The 23,040-nt window shown below is 37.5% G+C and overlaps 1 protein-coding gene across 6 annotated transcripts in view; it reads left to right on the top strand.

Annotated features, from left to right (window-relative positions):
- Window positions 1–23,040, top strand: part of PRUNE2 (prune homolog 2 with BCH domain) — a 148,859-nt gene that overhangs the window by 35,846 nt on the left and 89,973 nt on the right. For 5 of the 6 annotated variants that reach the window (XM_080371679.1, XM_080371678.1, XM_080371676.1 and 2 more), the window contains exons 4-6: window positions 87–250; window positions 8,134–8,286; window positions 10,611–10,705. In XM_080371679.1, the coding sequence (XP_080227805.1) occupies window positions 87–250; window positions 8,134–8,286; window positions 10,611–10,705 (412 nt within the window). The remainder of the gene's footprint in view (window positions 1–86; window positions 251–8,133; window positions 8,287–10,610; window positions 10,706–23,040) is intronic. The other variant, XM_080371680.1, reaches the window with a different exon arrangement.

Here is a 23,040-nt window from a genome sequence, read left to right as displayed (position 1 = left end):
CTTTACAAAAATTTTTGCACTGTTTTACTGCATTGTCTTAGCAGCTAGAAATAAATATATATATAACTTTTAAATTTGCTTGATAGTGAGGATAAAAGTTTGGAATCAGCTGTTGTCAAAGTCATCAATCCAGATGAGCAGTGTGATGGCAGCCTGGAGTTACAAGCATCGTCTTCCTCTTTAGTAGTAAAAGAGATTCTTCAAGAGGCACCAGAGTTAATCACTCAGCAACTGGCTTATCTCCTCAGAGGTGAGAGATTACTCTTTATATTAAATACTGAAAGGTTTAATGGAGTGTTTCTGAATCTGCTCATGCAGAAAGAGTGTGATCCATTCTTTGGTTAACAATCCCTTTAAAGACCACGGGAAGCTTCATAAAAGAAGCAGGGAGTAAAGAGTTTGTTAAAGAGTAACATTATATTGAATATTAAAAATGTGCATTTAAAAATAGGCATGAGAGGTCTTTGCTGTATCACTAGACAAGAATATTAAATGGAGCTGTCGACATACCAGCTGGGTAGCTGGAAAAGCTGTGCAGTTCGTCGATTCCAGGGGCACTGTGGACAACAATATGGATTGGAATCTAATATTTACATGTTAAAGCTTGTCGCAATGATGGTACCTTTTTATAAATGATGTTTTAATGGTGTGATGTGAAACTTTTATGGTTTAAAAACACTGTAACCAAATCTTCATTGCACTCTCCTTTTTTATATAGTATGCCTGGTAGAGTACAAAGGATGGGGCTTCAGCAGTCAGAAGTATTTTCATTTCTGTCTTCATAGTCATTTGTATTGATTTACTCTGTTTATTTGCTGCAGCAGAACTCTTCAATTGGAAATAAAACTGGGGCTGAGAAGAACTGATTGCTGGCTTTAAGTTATTTACTGAATTTTAATAGTGCTAAATGAATTTTGAAGGTTTTATATCTTAAGTGATGTGCAACTGGTAAATGCTCTTTTAAGAAATTAATGTGGGCATGTTTAATGAAGATTATGAAAACTTGCTTACACTTAGACTTCAGAAGCTACTGGAGTCTTGGCTTGTCATTGTACTCATAACTGTGGTAACTAACGTAATGAGCATGTTATGAGAAATTACAAAATTTAATTTTTTTTTTATATTTCCATAGAAGAAGCATTAACAGTAATGCAGCATTTAGCCTACTCTTCTAGTACATTTCCATGCTAATAAACTCTAATAAACATGCCATGATACATTTTTGTAAGCTCCAAATTTCTATTAAGTAGCTATCCAGGAATCTAGGTAAATGACCAAGCATAATAATAGATTTTGGAGGCAGAATCAAAAAAAAAGGCTTTTGGGGATCTCACAGGATACCTGTCTGAAGGTGGAAAAGAGGATGCAGTGCTCTGAGTAACGAACAAGAACATGTTCAAGTACTACACATGGTTGTAAGTGTCTGCATATTTTGGCTGTCTAGTCTGTGTCCAAATTAAAATAAAATGCTTTTATTAGAGAAATATTGGAAGTATTTGCATTAGATACAGCACTTCTAGTTTTGAGGGAGATAGTAGCTTTTTTTTTCCTAAATTAGTAATTTCATTTTAATTGCTGCATTTGGTATTGTATGTTTGAGGAACTTAGTGGAAATAGGAGTCCCTGCATACCTTCTCCTACATGGTATGAGAAGTGATTGACAAAGCCTAAACAAAAAAAAAAGAGAGCTGCACTTGTGGCTTTGTGCTTTTCAGTTTCTCCCAGCAACACAGTTTGTACGTATAGAGGGCTAAGCAATACAGTAAGTCCTGTTGTGGGTCTCTGGAATCAGAAAAGGGTTTTGGTATTGAAGAACCTTCCATTGCAAATTCAGAAGAGTCAGTAAGTCCCATTACTGGTTTTGGTAAGACAAAAAAAAAGTAATTCCTAGATATAAATGTATGTAGATGGCTGATCTATAAGCAGTCTGAAAATAAAAGATCAAATACAACCTACCAAGTCTAGCTTTTGTGTTTCTCTGTATATATACCATGGCCTGCTGTCAAAGTCCTTGCCCATAAAGTATAGCTTTTGAAATGTATCTCAGCTGTGAGCACAGGAGATAAAGGGACCGCATACCATGTCCTGGAAGTAGAGATGGCTGCTTCATCCTCACTACCCGTGGCTGCGTGCGTAGGGGCTCACAGGGTGGCCCCTCTCTCTGGCAGCACTTGTGGGCATAGAGCCAGTGAAAAGGCCCTGCTGGGTCTTCGAGACTTGTTATGTTACTTCCAATGTATATTAGAATCTGTATATTGTTAATTTGTATAAATTTTGGGGGAAGTTCAGAACAGAAGGCCAAAGTGGATCTCAAAGTGCTGAGAATTAGGATTTTATTTTCATAAAATAGCTGAGAAATCCTAACATTGAGTCTGTGTGCTGGGAACTAGTCTCTCATTTTCTGGCTTTCCAGTGAGTATTTTGCTAGAAGACTTGAAAAATAATACAAGTGTCTCATGTTTTAATAATTATTGCATAGTGGCTGTGACAGCTTCATTTGTTGCCTCTTTTTCAAACTTTTTTCTTACAGTCTATTAGCAATCTTTTTATTTAATAACAAAGGCAGGTGTTTATAACCTGCAGTATTTCAACTTTGAACAAACTTCACCTGCTTGTCTGTATTTAAAAAAAAAAAAAAAAGTCAAGAGAAAAGACTTTTCCTGTGAAACTGTACATTATTGATTTAGGCAGGTTAATATTTAAGGACTTTTTTTCAGCTGAATGCTTTCCTGGTATCTTGTCTTCCTGTCAGACATGCTGTAAGTTATTTCTACCCTTGGTCTTTGAACAGAGCCTGCATTTAGAGTCAGTGTTTACAGCCATATTTGCCTTAAGTTAGAGCTTGTGCTGCCCCTGGATTTGTGCCAGAAGCAAACAATTATAGAACCTGCCAGAGTCTTGGGCCTGTATTATTTTATTTCCCCAGAGATGTTTACAAGGGGACTGTTGCCAAACTCAAGATCCATTAAACTGCTGAATCATTACATTTTCTGTTGCAGCCAGCTGGCAAGGATGTGATTCCAAGCACTCGCTGTCAGGTACCTTGGGTCAGTGCACTCTCAAAAATGCCTCCTTATGTTTATTTGTATAAGGCCTTGAAGGATGCCACAAGGTGCAGACTGCAACATGTAAATAGAGACAGATTTACAGCAAGAGCATCAGCATTATTTTTTTTTGGAGGCGAATCTGCTTTTGCTAGTTGTGAGCTGCGTGGCTGAGGTCTTTTTGTGCCCTGTTGGGGCAGGCTGACTTTCAGTAGAGAAAATTATGTTGTTATTCTAGCCACCCAGACAAATGTTAAGAAATGCCCTTTTAAGGACTTTAGGAATGATGCCATTTTTTTTTTCCCCGTCTTGTACATTGATCAGATGATTCACATGTTCCCTGTTTTGATGCCTCCCTAATATAAATGCCAGAAAGAAAGAAGCATTTTGAACTTCACCAAACACTGCACTTACTTGGACTGCTACTTTTGTGTTTATGTATGGAAACAGATTTCTTGGAGGCAGTGCTGCCCCCGCCACGCCCCCGCCCCCCCCCCCCCCCAGTTAAATATTGTTCTAGCTTTGTGACTTCACTGTTAATTGCAATAAAGACTGCTTGCTTGGGTCCATTTTACATTTTTGGTTTGTGGTTTTTTTGGGGGGTCCGGAGTGTTGAAGTATACTTTCCATGAGGGACTGTTGGTTTTCCACTTCTCCCTGTCCTTTATTTTTCCAGGTCATGGAACAAAACCTTGACAGGAGAAATGCCTGTCTTTTCATTGTAGTGTTTTTTGCAGCCATAAACTTGTGATTCAGGAGATGCTTGTGCTGTTCCTAATGTTTTCCCAAAACGACTTCTGCCTTCATTAGATCATGTTTAATATTAATGCACAGCAATTGCTTTTGGCAAAACTAGTGCTCCACTTCCAAACTGCTTTGCAAAAAAACAATAAAAAGCACATTTTTTTTGAGTCCTAGCCTGTTTTCTAGTGACCTCTTCTTTGGAGAAAAATATAATGTAGTGTGATGTACACAAGAAATAATATTGAATCTTGTATTACCTATTTCTTTTCTCTGTTCTTGTCAGCAGACAGAGCAGCTTCCATTATGCTTTCAGAAACCCTGGGGGAGTTACACCAGCAGTCAGTAAAAACTGCAGGAGATTTCTGAGCCTGTGTATCTCTTTTACAGCAGGTACTTAGAAAAGAGCACGTGACTAAATGGGACTACGGACCTTTGGCCAAGCAGAACTACCTTGTGTGAACTGTTTTTCTGAATTACCTGGAATCTTAACCCTCATAAGGATGCTGAGGATGCTTGGGAGAGAAGACGTGTGCCTGCCTTTCTTGCTGATAAGCATAGTATTAAAGAACGAAGGAAGAATAAATGTTGATCTCAGGGCTTGCTGACACCCTGTTAATTTGAGAAGGATCCTTTTCTTGCTTTCATCCTAGTAGAAAAGTTAGCAATTGTAAGCACTGCAGTATTGTGGTGACAAGTGGGAAAAACAGCGTTTTAAAAACCTTTCTAAGACATCTGCCTATGATGAGGCATTGTTTCAGGCTTACTGCATTTCATTCTTGTATTAAGTGATAAATCCCCAAATTTCTAAGTTTGCTTTGGATCACGATATGCAAAGGGATTGACCCTGACGTGAACTGAGCAGTAAAAGGCAAAGGCTTCCAGTTAGATGCTGCAGTACAGTGCATATCAAAACACGTTCTGTTTTTACAACTTTACTGTAATGTCTGTGTCCTGCCAAAGGTGAGATCAAATCCAAGACGATCTTGCCATTGAATAAACTGAGAACTGGACACACATATGCAAAGCAAGAGGCAAATGCACACTAGTACCTGTTAAAATTCACAGTGGGCTACAATAGTGTGTCCTAGGCAATCATTCCATCCCTTTTAATTGAGGAATAGATAAAGAATGTCTAAGTTTCCTTCCACCAATCCATGTGTTTAGGAGAATTAAGCCAGTTTTATTGACGTGAGCAATGCTGCTGCAACACCATAGTAGAACCACTTTGCTGTGAAAGAAGTCCATGTATTATTTTAGCAAATGAATACTTCTTATGGTTTTTGATGCTGCATAGCTGTTATGGTTCAGGCACTTGATAAAGTCTCAGCCAGGCACTGACCTGGTTGCTAGGATTGTCTGGGTGTAACCACAGCTTTCTGCTGACAGTTCTGGTGTTTCCTGCAGTAGGAGAAATGTGAGACACTTCCTCTTCTTCGTCCAGCTGCCTTCCTGTCTTGCTTCCCAGTCCTCTTTGCTTGGCTCTAGAAAAGCTAAGCTACATTGGGCCCGGAGCTAATCAGTTTAATTTGATGTCCCAGCCCGGAACTTTACAGCAGAAACTGCCTGTGCTGGGTGGGAACACCACCTATTTGAAATACATACATAGAAAAAAAAGTTAATTAATCTCTTTAGTTTTATTGTAATAGCTTGGGAATTGTTTCTGTGAGAAACAGGAAAAAATACTTTTCCTTAAATTCCAGGACACAGAAATTGTCGTGACTGTTTCTATATGGTTGAGCTTTTACAATGTTTTAGGAAGGACATAGTTCTGCATTTGTCTTAGAGCTTAGTCGAAATTCAGGACTGACTGGATAAAAGCTGTGGTGTAGTTATTGTTCAGTTCACAATCAACCCTGTAACCAAGCTGGAATGTTTTGTGGTATATGGAGCTAAAATGAATCAAAAGTTGCTGAGCTGACACCAGCCCTCCCCTACACAGTAGTACGGTGTGTATAATCAGACAGACGATGAAGCTCACATCATGTTGACTTCAAAACTGATGAGACTGATTGGATACGCAACTCACACTGCGTTTTCCAGTATGTTCAGTTTAAGATTTTATCTCCTTGGTCTTCCTCAAATACTGCCCCCACCACCCCCACAAAGCCACATGGCTGTGGTAGAAGTTGGACAGGTGGTATGTGTGAGGACCTGTGCAGATGGACAGGCTGCCTAGCTCATCCTGGTGCTGCTGGAGGGCTGCGCGGGGCGTGCTACAGCCTCCCTCCAGTAGGTACCTGTGTGATGCGTTTAGAGCATGTGTCGTAGGTTCAGTACTTTCTGCTGGAGTCCCTGTTTTCTTTGTGTGTGCATGAGCAATTTCTCTGGAAGAAAAAAAGGGTGCTGAAAAAGCAGAAGATTGCTGTTGCTAAAATAATTCATGCAGCCTGGTCCCTGAGCTGCCGTTTATCCAGGTGCAGCTTTGTGCTGACTGGGAGTGTGTTGTGGGCTGCCTAACTCATTCTGGTCACTGCCTTCCCAAGGTGTGAACAAGAATGTGTAGCACAAGCACTGTGATCTGGTTAGAGTGGGAACAACGAGAGATACTTTTAGAGGAGATACAACAAGGGATATTTTTAGATGAAGCATCCTTGAGGCTGCTGATTGAGAAACTTGCTTCTTATAAAAGGAACTGAAAAACAGGCCTTGCAAATGTATATAAGTATCTTGGGTACTTTGATATATCAGTTATTTACCTGAAGACATCTGAAATCTGCTTGCTGTGGAGCCATGTTTTCTGTACTTAAATTTACAAATGTTAGTCTGGGTCAGTATGCATGATTTTCGTGCAGTCTATATATCTTTAATATTTTTAATGCTATGGAGTAGGGCAGGAGCGTTGTCCTAAAGTGATGATAAGACTGACATAAAGGAAGGAATTCTGAGAATTAAAAGAATATTGGCAGTTACAGTATCTGTAACAGAAACACAGAATGGAATTTCATGTATGTGAATTTCCAGAAATTAAGATCTGATGGGGAACAGCTTTTGTCTTGTTAAGCATTACTCATTATTTGATCCACACAGGATTTGTCTAGTAAGGAGTTGTGCACTTAGCATGACAAAACTTTTGTGTTGCAAGTGCTTTATGAATTTTGAAGAAATGGTTTTCATTGTTTTATGTCATGACCACGTAAGAGAAAAATGGATATGTACTAGATGTTGGGTCCTAATCGGTCTAGTGAGATTGAGGATGGCTATGTGCGAGTTTATCTCTTCTTCTTTTGGCTCTGTGCCGAAGCCTAAACATTTTGGCTTACATTGACCATTTTATAGTATTGTACTGATCTGCTTATTGATCTAGCATGATGCAATGCAATCATGTGCTTGTTTGAAATCACTGTGCACAGTACAGAAATAAATAACTTCAGTGCTGAAGTATAAGATTTTATTATCCTTGATTTTGTGTGAGTAATTGGAAGTGAAGACTATCTTTGGATATATTAGTAAATGGGATCCCAGTCTCCAGGGAATGAAAGGGTGACTTTAAACCTTGAACCATCAGGAACATTTCACATCCAGGATGGAATATATGCAGCACATAGTTGTCTGAAAAGATACCAAACTCACCTCTATATTGTAAGAGCATACCGATTATGGTGAAGTTAATGGACTATATTTCTCTCAGATTTTAAAATTGAATGCATCATTTTGTTTGGTTGAATGTGCTGTGCTTTTTTGTTACATTCATTGATGAGGAATCATCTGAAGTCAGTTACATCAAAATGACTAATGACTTTAAGATCATCTAGTCCAACCCCTCTGCCACATACAGGGATGTCTTAATTACTTATCAGGTAGCTTGAAGCCCTGTCCAACCTGACCTTCACCACTTCCAGTGATGGGGCATCCACAGTTTCTCCGGGCAGCCTGTTGCAGTGTCTTACCAATCTCATTGTAAAGGATTTCTTCCTTATATCCATTGTAGCAGTTCATTTACATGTTTCTAGATGGAAGGCTGGCAGTATGGATTTACTGTTTCCAAACATACCAACACTTGGTCTCATGGCTGGAGAGAGGAACAAGCCGTGATGTCCCACTGCTTGCTAGTGGCCATGCAGCAGAGATGCATTAGATGTGTAGAAGTGTGCTGCACAGCATGGCAGCACTGGGACCAGCCAGTTAGCTGTAGCATAGGCCCTGACAAGCCACCCAGTTCAGATTTTAGAAACTGCCATCATGTTAGGAGGATGTGTCTGTGAAAAGCATTCCATATCTAATTCAGTGAACTTGTCAGTGGAGACAGCCTCCGAGAAGGAAGGGGCTTGGATGGCGGTACAGTAAACAGTCTTGTTTCTCTTTGCTGTTTACAGGAGGCATTAATTTTTGTCTTTCAATGTTTCAGGAAGCATTCTCTTCAAGTGCATGTCTTTGGAAGCTGACAGAATTACAGACCAACAGGAGAAAGTACTGTCAATCCTAGAGGAAAAGTTTCCAGATCTTCCCCCACGAGAGGAAATTATCTCTGTTCTCCAGGAGACTTCATTTAACCCACAAGGTAATGCAACTTGCTTCCATGTTTCAGACTCTTTAAAAATTTAGTTAGGTAATGGTATCAGAATATATCAGCTTATTGTGTTAGGTGAAAATAGTTGGAGCATGCTACCTTCATTGACAGTTACATGTATTATATTTAATTTTAAATGAAGTGGCCTACGTTCTGAATCATGGAATTGTAATTTCTGTTGAGGAACTACTGAACTCCTAAATAATCTTGTATTGCTTTTACAGATAAAGTAAACATTAATTTATTTCATATATTGATTTTACAAGTGTATTCTAGTAAAAAAATTGTGCTGATGAGGTACAGGTGCTTAATCAATGTGTCAGCCCATGTGCAGACATAGGACTGCAGTTGCCTATATGGTGTGGGATTGGATTTTATCTTCTGAACCTTCCCAGATTTATCAAGTGCTGTGTACAGGTGAAGTGAATTTGGCTTCAGACCAAGATTAAAGAAGCAGTGGGAAAATTGCAGTTCTTTATTTTCTTCTGCTGGAAGTAGATGAACATAGTTGTCATTTTTCCGATGATCAAAAGTGGGAATGTTTGAACCCCAAATTTGGCAGCAGGCTTTTGAAGGGATGCTCTGCAAGCCTGAAGAAAATTGTTGCAATAACTCACGTTTTACTGTCTTTGTTATATGGCATTTGCTATCAAGTTACTACCAAAGAGTGAGTATTGAATTTCTGAGATATTTCTTGGTTTGATATATCAGGTGTGCACAGAGTCCATACAGACTCATAGTCTTCGTTTACCATTCTCTGTCTGCTCATCTGCAGAATTCTCCCATCTGAATTCAGACCATCAGCCTGAGGCAGCTGCCCTAGCTGGTAGTTAAGGACAGAACTTGAGGTGCTGCTTCACTTGCTCTTTCTTTCAGTGAGGTTGCAAGCTAAATTAATTCAGGGCTATAAATCTTAACATAGTTCCCTGAAGTTCCTCCAGACATTAGTCAAGGAATCATAGTTCAGAAATGAATTGATTTCAGCCTGGATTGGAAAGACCCAGTGGCTTTTATGGAGCTCAGTTCTTAGTTCTGCCAATTGCCTGGGAAGTTGGTTTAGTAATGTTTGTCATGTACTTGGACTATGAAGTTCACCCTATTATCCAAGCCAAAGCTTGGACAAGTAGATCCAGCGGATTCAGTATGTGTGGCATTGGTTGCCAGTAATTTTAATAAAAGAAATAATGGTTTATTGGCCTGAATTAATGAATTCATTTGTTTGAGGCACAGTGGGCTGTAGTCCACCAGAAAGTCTACAAGTGATCTATAAATATTTTTAAAAGAACAGATACATAAATGTAATAAATATGTGAACATTAACCAGTTCATCTTTTTGTTAGATTGAATGCAGTAGCTGGACTCTATACAGGAACAGTAATGAGAGGATTCATTTCACTGGCTTAAGTTGATATTTGGCTGCCTCTTAAAAGCCAGTCACGCAAACACATTTTGGATGCTCTGCTACTAAGCTTTACAAGTCTTTGGACGTTTTAGTTGCCACCCTACATGGAACCAAGTGGCTTGCAGCTTTCTTTAAACAGACGTTTGGCTATCATGTCTATTTTTGATCGTGTGACATGACCATGGCCCTGTACATGATATATATTTATTTTTAGAATCTTTATAGCATTTTAGACAGACATCTCTCTCAGAGAGAGAGAGAGGTGGATTTTCAATACATCATACCTAAATATATCAACATGCCTCTTTGCAGCGTGAAGCAATTCCAATTTTACACCATAGTTTCCAATGATAATATCTGCTTTATATTTCTATGGTACTAAACATCTAGTTGGTTCATTCACTGTTTGATGTGTATAAGCAACACCCATTGGTGTTGGTATCAGTTTGTGAGAAAGGTTGAATGACTTCCTTTACAGAATATCTTAAGCCTTTTGCTTCTGAATATTTTATAAATACCATAGTATTCCATATGAGGTTTTCAATATCTTACTCATTCCAGAGACGTTTTGTGTTAGTGATTTCATGTTAGACTGTAGGAATGGTTTATCTATACATTTATCATAAACTGGAATTCTGTTTGCTTAAAAAATGTGAGTGTTCACACAACTTCATTGCAGGAGACTTAGTTCTTCATCCTTTGCTTTCTGCCCCCCACCCTTAAATCTCTTCCTTACTTTAAGAATCCCTCTAGAAACATTAAGCTCTGAAATATTGTTATGGTTTTCTCATAGGATGTCCTAAAATATAAAAGGCTCAACATTAAAGTCTAAGCTGTGTTTTTAATTTATGTTGCTGCATCTGTCAGCTGTAGATGCTTGTATATATTGAAATTCTACTCTCTTCTCAAACAGGTGTAAGTATTGAGGAAATTATGCTGAAGGATCTCAAGGAGATTTCAGATGGAGAAATCAAAGTAGCAATTAGCACAGTGTGCATGACACTGGAGGTAAGAGGAAATCTAAACAGCATAGTTGGTAAGCAGCCCTGTTGCATATGGAGATGGTTGTTTAACAAAAGTTTTGAGCCATTTATTTTCTCAAGATTATATATGAGCAGAATTTTAAGTGATTTAATTAACTTTGAGAGAAGCAGTAGCTGTTTCTAGTCTGACTTATATGGTTATGATTATATGGTTATTCCTTCATGTTTGTCTGTACCGTGGTGGGTAAAGACAGTGACGTCAGCAGATTCCGGCCTTTGGGTGAACCGAAGATGTGAGCTTTCTGTCATACTTCAGGAGGTAGTTACTAAGACTTTGTCCTACTTACACACTTTACAATTTATAAAGCCACTCTAATACTTACTCAGCTTTTTGAGAGGAGGGGATATTTTTTTATGCCTTCTATAAACCTATCTTGAAATTGCCTAATGAAGTGTGTCCATTGCCACATTGCCTAAATGAAAATGTTGGTAGAAACAAAAGGACCTTGATGGGACAGAAATTCCTAGAATTTTGATCTTTTGGATCAAAATTATACATTTGTCTTTATGAGCATCCCTGAGACAGCCTGAAAGTGGCTGCTTGGATTGTCTTCCTTGACCAGTCCCAAACATTTTGTAATTGCTTGGGGAAAACTTTTGTGTGATATATTTTGTATTATTTCAAGGTGATTTGTGTTACTCATATCAGTAGCTATTTACCTTGACCTGAAGTAGATATGTTATTTGCTATTATGTAAAAAATATTAATTAAAACTATTAATGTTCAGATCACTGAACAGGTATGACATGGCAGTATTAATTCTGATGGAAGTTTGCATAGTGATATACAGATTAATAACTAAACTAACTAGATTGAAGAAAATCTCAACAAGAAACACTTCTACATAGTATATATTTGCAATTTGCAATCTCACCATTTGGCTGAAGGTCACCTGTGCTAAAGTGTTTGACATGCAAAGGAGGTTGTTATCTTCTACTTTATTTATTTTCCTTTTTATTTTTTTCAATAGACTATGTAGAATTCAGGTCTTGTACTCCACAGATCAAAGCTCCAGTTAAATGTGGCTGAACTCATTGTTACTACTCTGCATAGTCAAATTATATCAAATCAATAACCTAAAACTTGTTTTGGGTGCAACTCACAAATTGAATTTGGCAACAGTAAGTTTTTCATAGTCCTAGAAGCCGGCAAATTTTCAAGCGTCTTTCAGTGATTATTAACATTTGATGCTGACATACTTTGTTCAAGGAGTGTCAAGATCTGGTGGTCAAGCAATAGATGTTTCATAATTGTTTTTCTTAGGATATATCTAGTGGCCATTGTGGAAGAGAAGGAGATTCAGTTACATGTAAATAGAAGAAACTGGTCAGTGTTTTACTGGTGTTAGATGTTTTTTAATCCCCATCTGTTATGTAATTTTGTTGCTAGCATTTTTGATGTTATTTCTCTGGAAGTTACATGTATCTCTCTTCACTTTTTGCTCTGTTTTTTCTGTTGTGAATAGTTTGTTTCTGAAAGAGCTAATTTTTTTTTTCAGAGATGTAACTTTTTTTTTCTAGTTACAATGTTTACAAAGTCACACTTTGTACTAAAAGTGATGTTAATTTCATAGTTGGGATGGAAGTCTATTCTGTGTTTGCTGCATTACTGCCCTCTGTTCAAGTATTTTCTGAACTCACTCATTTACAGTGCTTGACCAACACAAGGCCTTTTTTACCTGGTCTTATTAGAGCAAAAGGGATGATATGGTCTGCACCATGGTAAAGCAGATGGCTTGTAAAAACATTCTGCCCTAGTTACTTTCCTCAGTATCAGAAAAATAATACATAAAAGGGAATTCCAGACAAAACTTTCCAGACCTGTCTATTCAGTTTAGAATTCTCTTATGAACTCAGAATACACAAACGTTAATGACTTTAAGATTCTTCCACAAAGTGATCTATAGACAGTACCTGATTAAACATTACAGGAACATGAAGGACAGGCTTGGTTTTGCTGCAGGTATTGAATCTCTGATGTGTTTGCTGCTTCAGAAATCTCACAAGGTCAATTTTTTTTTTTTTTAAAGTCAGCTGATATGCAGAAGCATCTTTCATTAAAGTCCTTTCTATAGGCTTGATTATTTGCTTTGGTTCAGTGGTCTACCATGTAGGTGATACTGCTAAGAACAATGATTGTGTTTATATGATTATAGTTGGGTAGAGTAAGCTGTTCACAAGCATGCATCCCCTGCTGCACTGGATATGTATTGTGAGGAGTGAAGATGTTGCAGCCCAATACTCAAGCTCTAATTCCAGTCAGACTTTCACAACAGCAGAACAGAGATCAGTGAATCTGATATTCTAACAAATGTCACATCTCAGTAACACGTACTCAAATTATTCTAAGCTGTCATTTCTGTTTTTTTGAAAAGTTCTACAGATCTTTGTTGAAAGTAGATTCTGAAAAATATCTATTCTTGAGAGGTTGGATGCTTTTTCTAGCAAAGTGTTGACCTGGAGCAAAGTTCCTTTCTGTCATCTATTGCTGATTTCCTATGTTAAATAAATTGTTTCTTCAGTTTCCCTTCTGTAAATGAGGATAGTAATCTTCTATTTCATAAATGTGTTGTGAATTTAAATTAATTAAAGCTTGTGTTAGATATGTTGCTATAAACCTATTTTTATTAGTATTTATTAGATGCAGATTTCTTAGTATCTGTGGGAATGTTATCTAAGTTCTGTACTTTGTAAGGGAGGAAATTATGGTAACTAGTAAGTCATCAGTTTTAAGTTAATACTCATAATTACTTCTAGTCCTCTTGCATAGCAGTACATGTCCTACAGACATGTAGGACACATGCAAGTACATACTTGCTCTCCAGTTTCTCATGAAGACACAAAAACAAAAATATCAGTGTAGTTGTTCTCAGCGCTTTTTATTTGTGTGTACAAACTGATATCAATCAACAGTATATGATTTACATTCATTTTCTGTTGGCTTATTAGTTGACAACTGACTGATTTTTGAGTCTCTTGATAAAAGTGATTCACATATTAAAGAAATGGACAGTGTTGCCATTATTAATAAAGGCAGGGAAGACATTTAATGTGGATGTGTTTAGGTTTCTGTAAGGGGCTATATGCATCTTTGCATTTCTTGAGATAACTACCTTTGGATCTGGGCTTCCTGGATTTGGGTAGCATCGAAGCTGTTAAGTTGAAATCAGACCCGTGTCTCCAGTGACTGGCTGCCAGAGCATATGCTACTTGAATTTCACATACATGGCAGCATTTTTTCAAGAGAAGGGCAACAGAAAAGTGACAGCACCCAGATCACAGTTACCTCTGTTGCCTGTGCAGGGAAGTTTCCCCAAGTCATAATAATGATTACTCCTAGGATATTGTAGCAAAATCCAGTGCATGCATTACAGTTAATTTCTGTTACATTATGTTATACCCTGAGAGTGTATTTTGCTTGTTCTCTGCTGGAATTCTCTTGGAAATGAGAAATGTCTTCTCAATGTGACTTTGTGTGAAAGTAATTTTTTGCCTGAGAAAGAAATGCTTCCTTTGTAAACTGAACTCTGTTCTCTGGTTTCTTAAAGTCTAGTGCACCAGAAGGACAAGGTTTCATAAGTGTTCAGTTTAGTTGAAATGGCTTATGATATTGGAATTTAATAGTGTGTTTGTTGGACTAAATCCTTAATCTTTCGCTTCATGAAAATTTATTCTAACTGCTCACAGAAGTTGCAGTAACTTAGGAAGACAGTAAATCACAGTAAATCAGGTTCCTCCAGAGAGAGGAAGGGTGATCAGCTGTAAACAAGGCAAAGAGTCCATGATTTTCTGCTATTGACTGTTGCAGACAAGGGAATATTTGAATTCTGAAGGCTGACTGATTTGCTGAGGTTCTTGCTCATGTTTCTGGCTGTGTGATCTGAAAAAAGTTCATCAAGACAGTTTCCAGGCTGTAGAGGTTGTGTAATCTTTTAGTATTGTAAGGTTGGAGCCACCTCTTTGTGGGTGCCAACAAGATATTCAGAGGAAATGTCAGAGCCTCAGTGGGGGCTGCTGTTGCCAGTGTTGTTGCCCCAAGAAAGTGACCTGTAAGTTCATGCCGGCACAGTGAGCTTGACTGTCCTTGGGTAGCACCTGGTAGTCCAAATGAGTTGAGGATGCTACCAAGGGAAAGTTCTTGCTCTTGCAACAACTTTCCTCTTTGTGGCTCTGAAGCTCAGAGAAACTCAAGAGTAGCTGTTCCAGCAACACTAAAACAGAAAATTTAGAAATGTTTGGGTGCATGGTGGATCTGCTTCCTAAGGTCAGATCTCAGAGAGATGGTTTAATTTTCAGGCTGTTTTGCAGTAGTAGTGTGGTGTACAACTATGTGACTAACTTGGACAATACTATTTGTGTATTATGAAAAGTGATGCCTTTAATACTTCTGTAAAGCAAATGAGGGATCTGTGTCTCAGCTGGAGCATGTCAGACAAGTGCTAGGTAGACTGTTGCATGCAGTTAAGTGAGATGACAACATGTTTGTTTGTGAAGGTTTGAACGTTTGCTGTCTCTCTGTAATGATTGGACCATAGTTAGGTATTTGGGAACTTTTGTCTTGCAGTATAAATATAAATATATTTTAAATGGCATCAGATTGGTCCATGAATTTGTTTTTAATGCTAAAAACAAAACAAGAAGAAAACCCCAAGTAAACATGTTAACATTTAATCTTCCAGTAATGGAATTGGAAACAAAATTCTCAGCAACTTACAATAGCGATGCTGTTCAGAAGTGTTTTTCTGATGCCTGTTGTGAGAAGTTAGGGTATGTAAAATAAATGATGTATGGAGCTGTAGGAATGCGACTTTTGCAGACTACCTTATGTCTAAGGAACATTAAACATAGGGTTCTCGTTTAGCAAATAAATAACCGTTCATTTCAATGGCTGCATAGTCTGGACTTTTGTGCATATTTTTGCAAAGATGAGAAGAGGCCATTAGGGATTTAATATAAAATAAATCGCCAAGGGGTCTTCTTGTAGTCCTAGTCTTTCTGCCACATGGTGTGTCACTAATGTGCATAAATGGGCTTAAATGAATTTGTTATCTGTATTACATTTGCAGTATGTATATATTTATATATTATTTTTTAATTGTGTTTAAAAATAAAACATTAAATACATCATTTCTGAGAGTTGAAAACATACCATTTTTAAATAAATCAGCCTTAATTAAGGTCTTAAAATGTCAGTGTGTGAGATCTGCCTGTAGGAAAATGTGCAACATATATAGCAGACAAAGCTGGAACATACTTTCGTCTGCTTTTTTAGAAGCATTAGAAAGGTTAAGTCATCACCTTATAGGGCTGAGTAATGCAGCCAAACATGCATTAATGTAAATACCCCTACACATGTTTAAACATCAGACTGCTGTGTTTTGGAGGACGGTAGCAGTTTTGTTGATGCCTCAGGTCAGCTGAAGTACCCCAGTTGTAATGAGTACAATCCAAGGTGTGGAAAGCTGAGGCAGACCTGCTGAATTCTCTGCTGTAGTTAATTACTCATCTCTACAGGTATGAAAGGAAGCTGGTGAGGAGAATCCTAGACTGTTTTAACTGCTTCCTAATTAGCAATGTGAAATCAAATGGCAGCAAAACTGACATTGATGACAGTGATCATGAAGATTGCTTATAGTTTTAAAATCAAGACCGCATCCCTTCCAAAAGATGATGTCAGGGTGATATGAGCTAAAGTTCCCCTCTCAGTGAGGTGTTTCTGCATGAGGTCATGTAGGATGTCAAGCAAGGTGTTCACTATGGTCCCTTGCGAAGCAGATAGATATGTAAGCTGGTAAAACTGGCCAAGACTACCATATTTATCTATCAGTCCAATTCAGTCTGTGCTTAAATTATTAAATAATAATTTATTCAACTGTCATTTTTGCAAGGTGTATTTGATTATTCTGTTCTATACTGCTGTCATAACTCTGCAAACCAGAAGCACCAGAGATTATGTACTTGCAATATCTCTTTAGGAATGCACGAGGTATACAGTGATACCAGCTCTGCAACGGTATATATGTACGGTTGCAGTCAGGATTTTGGTGTCTGAAGAAATTGGGTAGATTTCATCTGCTGTAATGTGTGTGATGTCTGGTCTAAATTTGACCCATGCTTATAATTTGACCCATTGTTTATAATTTTTTTTTAATTCTTTTCTGTTTATAATTCTTTACTGGTTTTGTTCAATCTTGGTCCAAAAATTACTAAACAAAGTAAAATAACTGAGAGTTATTAAAGGAATAAGCATAGACATCAGATTAATCAACTAACATTACAGTAAAAATGTGCCTGTGTTTACAAGTACATTGTTCAAGAAGATAAACTGTATTTTCTTTTGTATCATTTATGAAATGTGTTTAAATAAATTAAGATAGTTTCTTTATGAAATACAGCTGTATAATATGCACTGTCTGTCAGCTAAATAAAATGCTATCATCTACAGTATCATTATTGGACTGCATTCCTGACTTCTACAAAGCTGACTAATTTATCATTTGTGTATTCTTCTAGTTCTTGTCAGTAGCATCTCAGCTCAGCTGCTTATGGGGCATAGACATTGACAGCGGGAGGTGCTGTTTTGAGAAATGTTCAGCATAAGAAGAGTTTTTTCTATGAAATGCAATACACTTTTTTTAAATTTCAATGTAAAACCTAACTTGGACATTTAATATTTTAAGATCTGTCCATAACACGTGAGAATAGAGGAACGGATAATAGCTAGGGATAACAACAATATGAATACTACAGAAAAGTTAAATTTTATTTTCTGCTATTTAGTTTATGTTTTTTCTTTGCTATTGTGTGGGAGAGAACTTAACTGGAACATTAAACTGTTGGTCCAACATTACAATATAATTCCAGCTATGTAATAAAACATCTGCCTTTGGGTCTGCTAGTGTTAGTGTTGCCTTACCACAGAAGACAGCAGTTGTGTCCGCAGCAAGGGACAGAGAGGTGCAGGGTATTTCTAAACAAACTGCTTTTGTAGGTATCATGTAGAAATTAAAAAATAACCCTCACATTTAAGTTCATGCAGTATTTATTTAGAGTAGTGATATTTTAATGCAGAAAACCAACAAAATATGTCCACTCTGTCTTGAGATACTAATTTTATTCCTTCTGTTTGGCAAAGCACGTGCCTAAAACACCTTCTGAACTGGAATGTAAGTGAATGCTTAACACTTGTAAACATTACAATAGCCTTTGTTTTTAGCATACACCTTCTGCTCCATATCAGGAGCTAGTCCTGAAGCTATTGGTTATTTTTAAATGTAGGAACATTTTGAAATTTTGAATTAGTCAGATCAAATGTTCTGTGAGATTTTTCAGCATTTATCTGAAACTGTCAGCATCTGGTTAGATGATGACAGAGAAGAGCCTTCTTCTGACTGTGTAATTGTGTACGCTGCCAGGCTTACTTCAAGTCAAGTCTTTTGTCTGACTGAAAATTTCAGGTTTATTTAATTTTGTATACATTTTAGTATATTTCATTTATAATACAGGGATAAAAAAACGCCCAGAATTATTCAAGTTGAAACCCTTCAACCCCTATTTGAGACTCCAATTCAGAGTAGCTAAGAACACCAGCTGTAATTCTACCAAAGAATAAAATTTTTCTTTCTCTCTTTCTAGGAGACGGATAATCCAAGTTTTCTCTTAGAAAGATCATGCTTTTGTATTGTGAATTATTCACAGCTTCTGTGCCTCTCTAACAAAATGTAGTTTTCATCATAAAGCTGCTGCATGAATGTTACTTGCCAAAAAATATGATTTCTTCTGCAATTCCATAGCTAGATTGCTTGTGTAAATTTTATTTTTTGTATTTAAGTGAATACAGGTTAAGTCTAGCCTACAAGCTCTTTGACCCCTAAAAAACCTACATTCAGAACTTCTGTGTATATTGCAAGTATTCCAACATCTTTTTGACCATTTTTCCCTTTTCTGTATAGACTTGATAAAGTATCAGATGAAAGTTCCTTCAAGGTAATTTTGCATTGCTTTGGGGATCGATGTACTATTTTTCTCCATAGAAAATCTATGTACAAATATGTTATTTTTTGTCCTGACATTGTTCTGTTTCTGAAATAATTACAATGTCTTTAACCAAAGTTTCTAAGTACAGGTTAAATATATTGATTATGATAAAAGAGTAGGAAGTGTTCAGCGGTTAGGTAGGTTTTTAGCATTTCTTTTTTTGCTGTCTGCTTTTTATTTTTATTTAGTTGTTTTATCTGAAGAGTAAATCTCAGTAATTTGAGTTTCATAACTTTCTCCCCATTTGTCATGCATGATTAGTAACAAGATCATGCTTTGACTGAAAACTTAGCTATGGAGAGATTTTCCTTTCTCATGCTAGCATAATTCTTGTGGTTTCATACAAAGCCACAGAGCTCTCATTGCTGTTTAGGTAAAAAAAGCAAAACAGGATACGGTTTTAATCAGCATTGATAGCTGTCAATGCTTCAGAATTTCTTATGCATATTGGACAGCTGTCTTCCAGAACTCTTACAGTCCCCTTTCCTTCTGAACATGAGATAAACACAGCACTTACGCTGACATAAAACATTAAAAAGTTTACTGAGGCCACTAAATTTCTGCCAAATGCAAACTATGGCAGCTGATTATTTCATCTTCCCCAAATAAGAAAAAATCACAGTATTTGCATTGTAGAGATGGGGAAATCAGGTGTATATACAACCTTTTCACACTTGGGAGAATGGTGTTGTCAGTTCTGAAGGAATAATGAATCTGAATACAGGTTGCTTGGTTCTTCGGCTCAGGTCAAACAGGACTATAGATTTAGTAGTAAAATCAAAGAGAGAACCTTGCAGAATTATCTGCTTTCAGTGGCAGATGATTTTGCTTCTTTCTTTGCATGGACAGTTAAACCAGTTGAAGAAAATCTCTCCTACCTTGGATTCTGCTTTTACCAACAAAAGCTATTAGTTGGTCTCTATGCATTGCCAGTTCTTGTCCTTTTTACAGAAGAACAAATCTCACTACTAGACATTCTGACTGCATTTCAGCATTTCAGTCTTGCTGTTGTTCTTGCCTTTTTCTTAATTATGTGTCCAATGAATTTTCATAAAACATGACTCTCCCTCCCTCCTCCCTCTCCCAGGGAAGGAAAAAACCCAATCCCAAACAAAAAAACTCAGAAAGATGTGCCTTACAGCAACACAAAGGTAAGAGTGAACAGAGTCCGCAGGGCAGTCTTCTTGCAGTCCAATCTCCTTTTTTAACCTGCTGCAAGATGCTGGAGAGATACAGTAAGCAATCTGTGCCTGGATTCCACGCTCAGAATTTGATTTTTTGAGGTATGATGAATGCCAGACATCTGTGTATGGTGGTTCATTCCGAGTGTTTGTCACAGACTAGAAAGGAAAAAGGTTGGAATAGATGAATTTTGTCCTGAAGCAGGAACTGTAGATCAAGTCTTCAGCTGGTAGAACAGCATGAGCTTACACTAGCTGTGGGTTTTTTTAGCTGCAGAAGGATTTGGGATGAGTTTGAATAAATGGCAACTGTACAACCAAGAACTCCTTCAACGGTTTTAAAACCAAAAATCTGAACTGAGCACTGACCTAAGTGCTGTTTTTTGTCAGATTTTATTACGGACTGAATTATATTCTGCCGAAAACGTATTGTTTTGGTTTAACAAGTTTGTCACCTCTTCTTCTTTGTATAAATAACATTAGCAGGGCTGTTTCTCAGCATTTGCTATTAAAGAAGACTTTCTAAATAAAGGGACTAGAGATAATTTAGAAACAAAAAAGTGATTTTCCTTTCACATTTCTCAGTTGAGTATTTGCCATATGGGTTGCTCAGCATCACACTCTCAGGAGGTCTAATTTATGGTAAACACACAGTGAGTGAACAGGAAAAAAAAGACAATGAAAATATTAATATTCTCCTCTCACCCCAGTTCTTTTAAACTGAACTAAACATACTCTGGTTCAGCCCATATAGTTGTGGCATTTAGTTGAGTATGCATGTATTTGCCACTCTGCTGGGAGTTTGTGAAGACTGAAATGCTGCACTTTTCTTGCCATGAGACTGATTTGTGGGAGCTTACATGGCAATGTGTAAATTATACCTTCCCTGCTCCCGTCTGGCATGCTGCCAGCCCCCCCAGGGCTGTGCTCTCTCCATGAAGGGCAGTTGGTGAAAAGATTGCTGCTCGTGCTGTGGCGTGGGGTGCTTCAGCTTTTTCCTGGGCCTCCACAGGAGGATCAGCAACCGACTGAATGTCAGCTAGGGTTTGGAATGGGCAAAGAGAGAGAGATAAAATAGATAATGGTTATGGATTTTTCTTGAGACTCACAGCCATGGAAATCCACAGCGTCAGTGCTTTGAAAACCTCCTGTCTCCCATGAGTTCCTGGGGCTTTCTTTTAACTGTTGCGCGTGTGCTTTCTTTCTCTCTTTGGGTTGCGGCACTTTGCTGCCAATAATCATCCTTTAGGGATTCTAGAACTTGGTCAGCCCCACTCCTTAGCATGCCTGTGTGGCAGATCACTGGAGAGCAACACAAAGTACTAAGCGTGTATCAGCAACCCAAGTAAGCACTCTTTAATCAGTGCTTCCAGCTCAAGGGAATGAGTTTTTTTCACAGGAGTGTCTGCATTGTTATATTTAAATAAAAAAAATATATCTGATTTACAGTTAGGGGCAGGCATTTCTGAGCAAAAGAAACTACATTGCATAAACAGATGTGTTGTTCTGAAAATAGAAACTCCTGCCATTGCACACTTGATATTGTAATTTCGAACAGGAAATAGCTACAAAAGAAAATGTTTTTAAAAAGCCATGGTTTGTGTCCTGCCCTCTGCCTTATGGTCGTGCAGTAGACCTTGGTAATGCGCATACTTTCTGTCTGGATACTTTCTGTGCCAGCAAGAAACCTGCACATTCCCATTCCAAATCTGAGTATTCAGCCAAATAATTGAGAACTGTGCATGGTTCAGATTTAAAATAAAATGCAATAGTCCTGCATTGAACAATCATGGTATAATTTCCTTTAGGCAACATATTTTCTAGGTCTTCAAGAGGAAATACTTAATTTACAACACCTGCAGGTATTTAGTTCAAATAAATGTGAAACTCTTTCTTTTGATCCTGCTAAATGTTTGTCTCAGCATGATCTCCACAGGTTGGCATTAAGGTCCACAGGCTGTGTGTTTAGCTTATGTGTTATATTTGTAGTTGTGTTAGATTTCCCCTTCTTTAGTCTTTTAAACAGGGGTTAATTGGAATGGTCAGGTTTTTTTCTCTGCTTATTATTGGGTGTTTTATACTCCTCTAGTGTGCTGCATCTTGATCTTCTTCATGAACTAATCTGTAAATACTTGGAGATGAATAAATAGAATATATTGGTTGTTTTATCATCTAGTATGAATTCTTCCTTCATGTACATAATTAGCCTAATTGTTTACAGTGTTCCAGTCAGTTACACTTACACAGATCCTCTGAGGTAATGGAGTTGTGTTTTGTAGTACAAACCAATATTTACTGAGAAGTCAAACTTCAGCCTCACTTCCTGTGGACTTCCAGTACTAACAGTGCAGCAGTAAGATCCACAGTGAAATTTCCATGATGCTTGAGTGGACAGAACCATGAAAGCAGTCATTTTACTAATTGCTATTTATGCATTTAAATTTATGTGAATAACAGTCAGCTGAACTCAGGTGCCACTAGTGACTATTTTGGACTCTGAATTTTATGCTTTAATCATTTTAGAAAAGTGTTGATTTACAGTGTCTTCTGTCAACTGGAAATGGTTGGGAGGTTAAAGTAAATTAAGTGATGATGAGGGATGCTTTGTGTACTGTGCACTCAGCCATTGTGAACTCATTTTATGAACACATTTAAATTTGGCTGTATTTTTGATCAATTATTAAAGACTCAAAAAACAAGCATATTTTCAAATGGTGTTCTGCACAGTCAGTGATCTACCTGTGCTTGATGCCACTGTTCTTCGTAAAATGTGACAATAATGTTATGTGTTAACATGAAAACAAAGTTTGATTCCACAGCAGCTGGAAATGGATAGCCATAATATGCTTAAATCTCTTAGGAGTGCATTGTTTGACATATACTGCTAGAAGTTCCTCATATTTAGGAATTCTTTTAAGCGAAATACTTGTGCTGAGTCTCAGCTGGTGTGCATGAAGGAATATTCGTTGCCCAGTGGTAACAGGGAATTTGATTTTTTTACCTTTTTATATATATTTAATGGATTGAAACACTTTGAAGAAAAAAAAACCCAAACCATATATTTCTGGTTCTAATCTAATTC

This window comes from Falco punctatus (assembly GCF_963210335.1).
Source record: "Falco punctatus genome assembly, chromosome: Z".
NCBI lineage: Eukaryota > Metazoa > Chordata > Aves > Falconiformes > Falconidae > Falco > Falco punctatus.
This window is presented reverse-complemented; position numbering and strand designations above follow the sequence as displayed.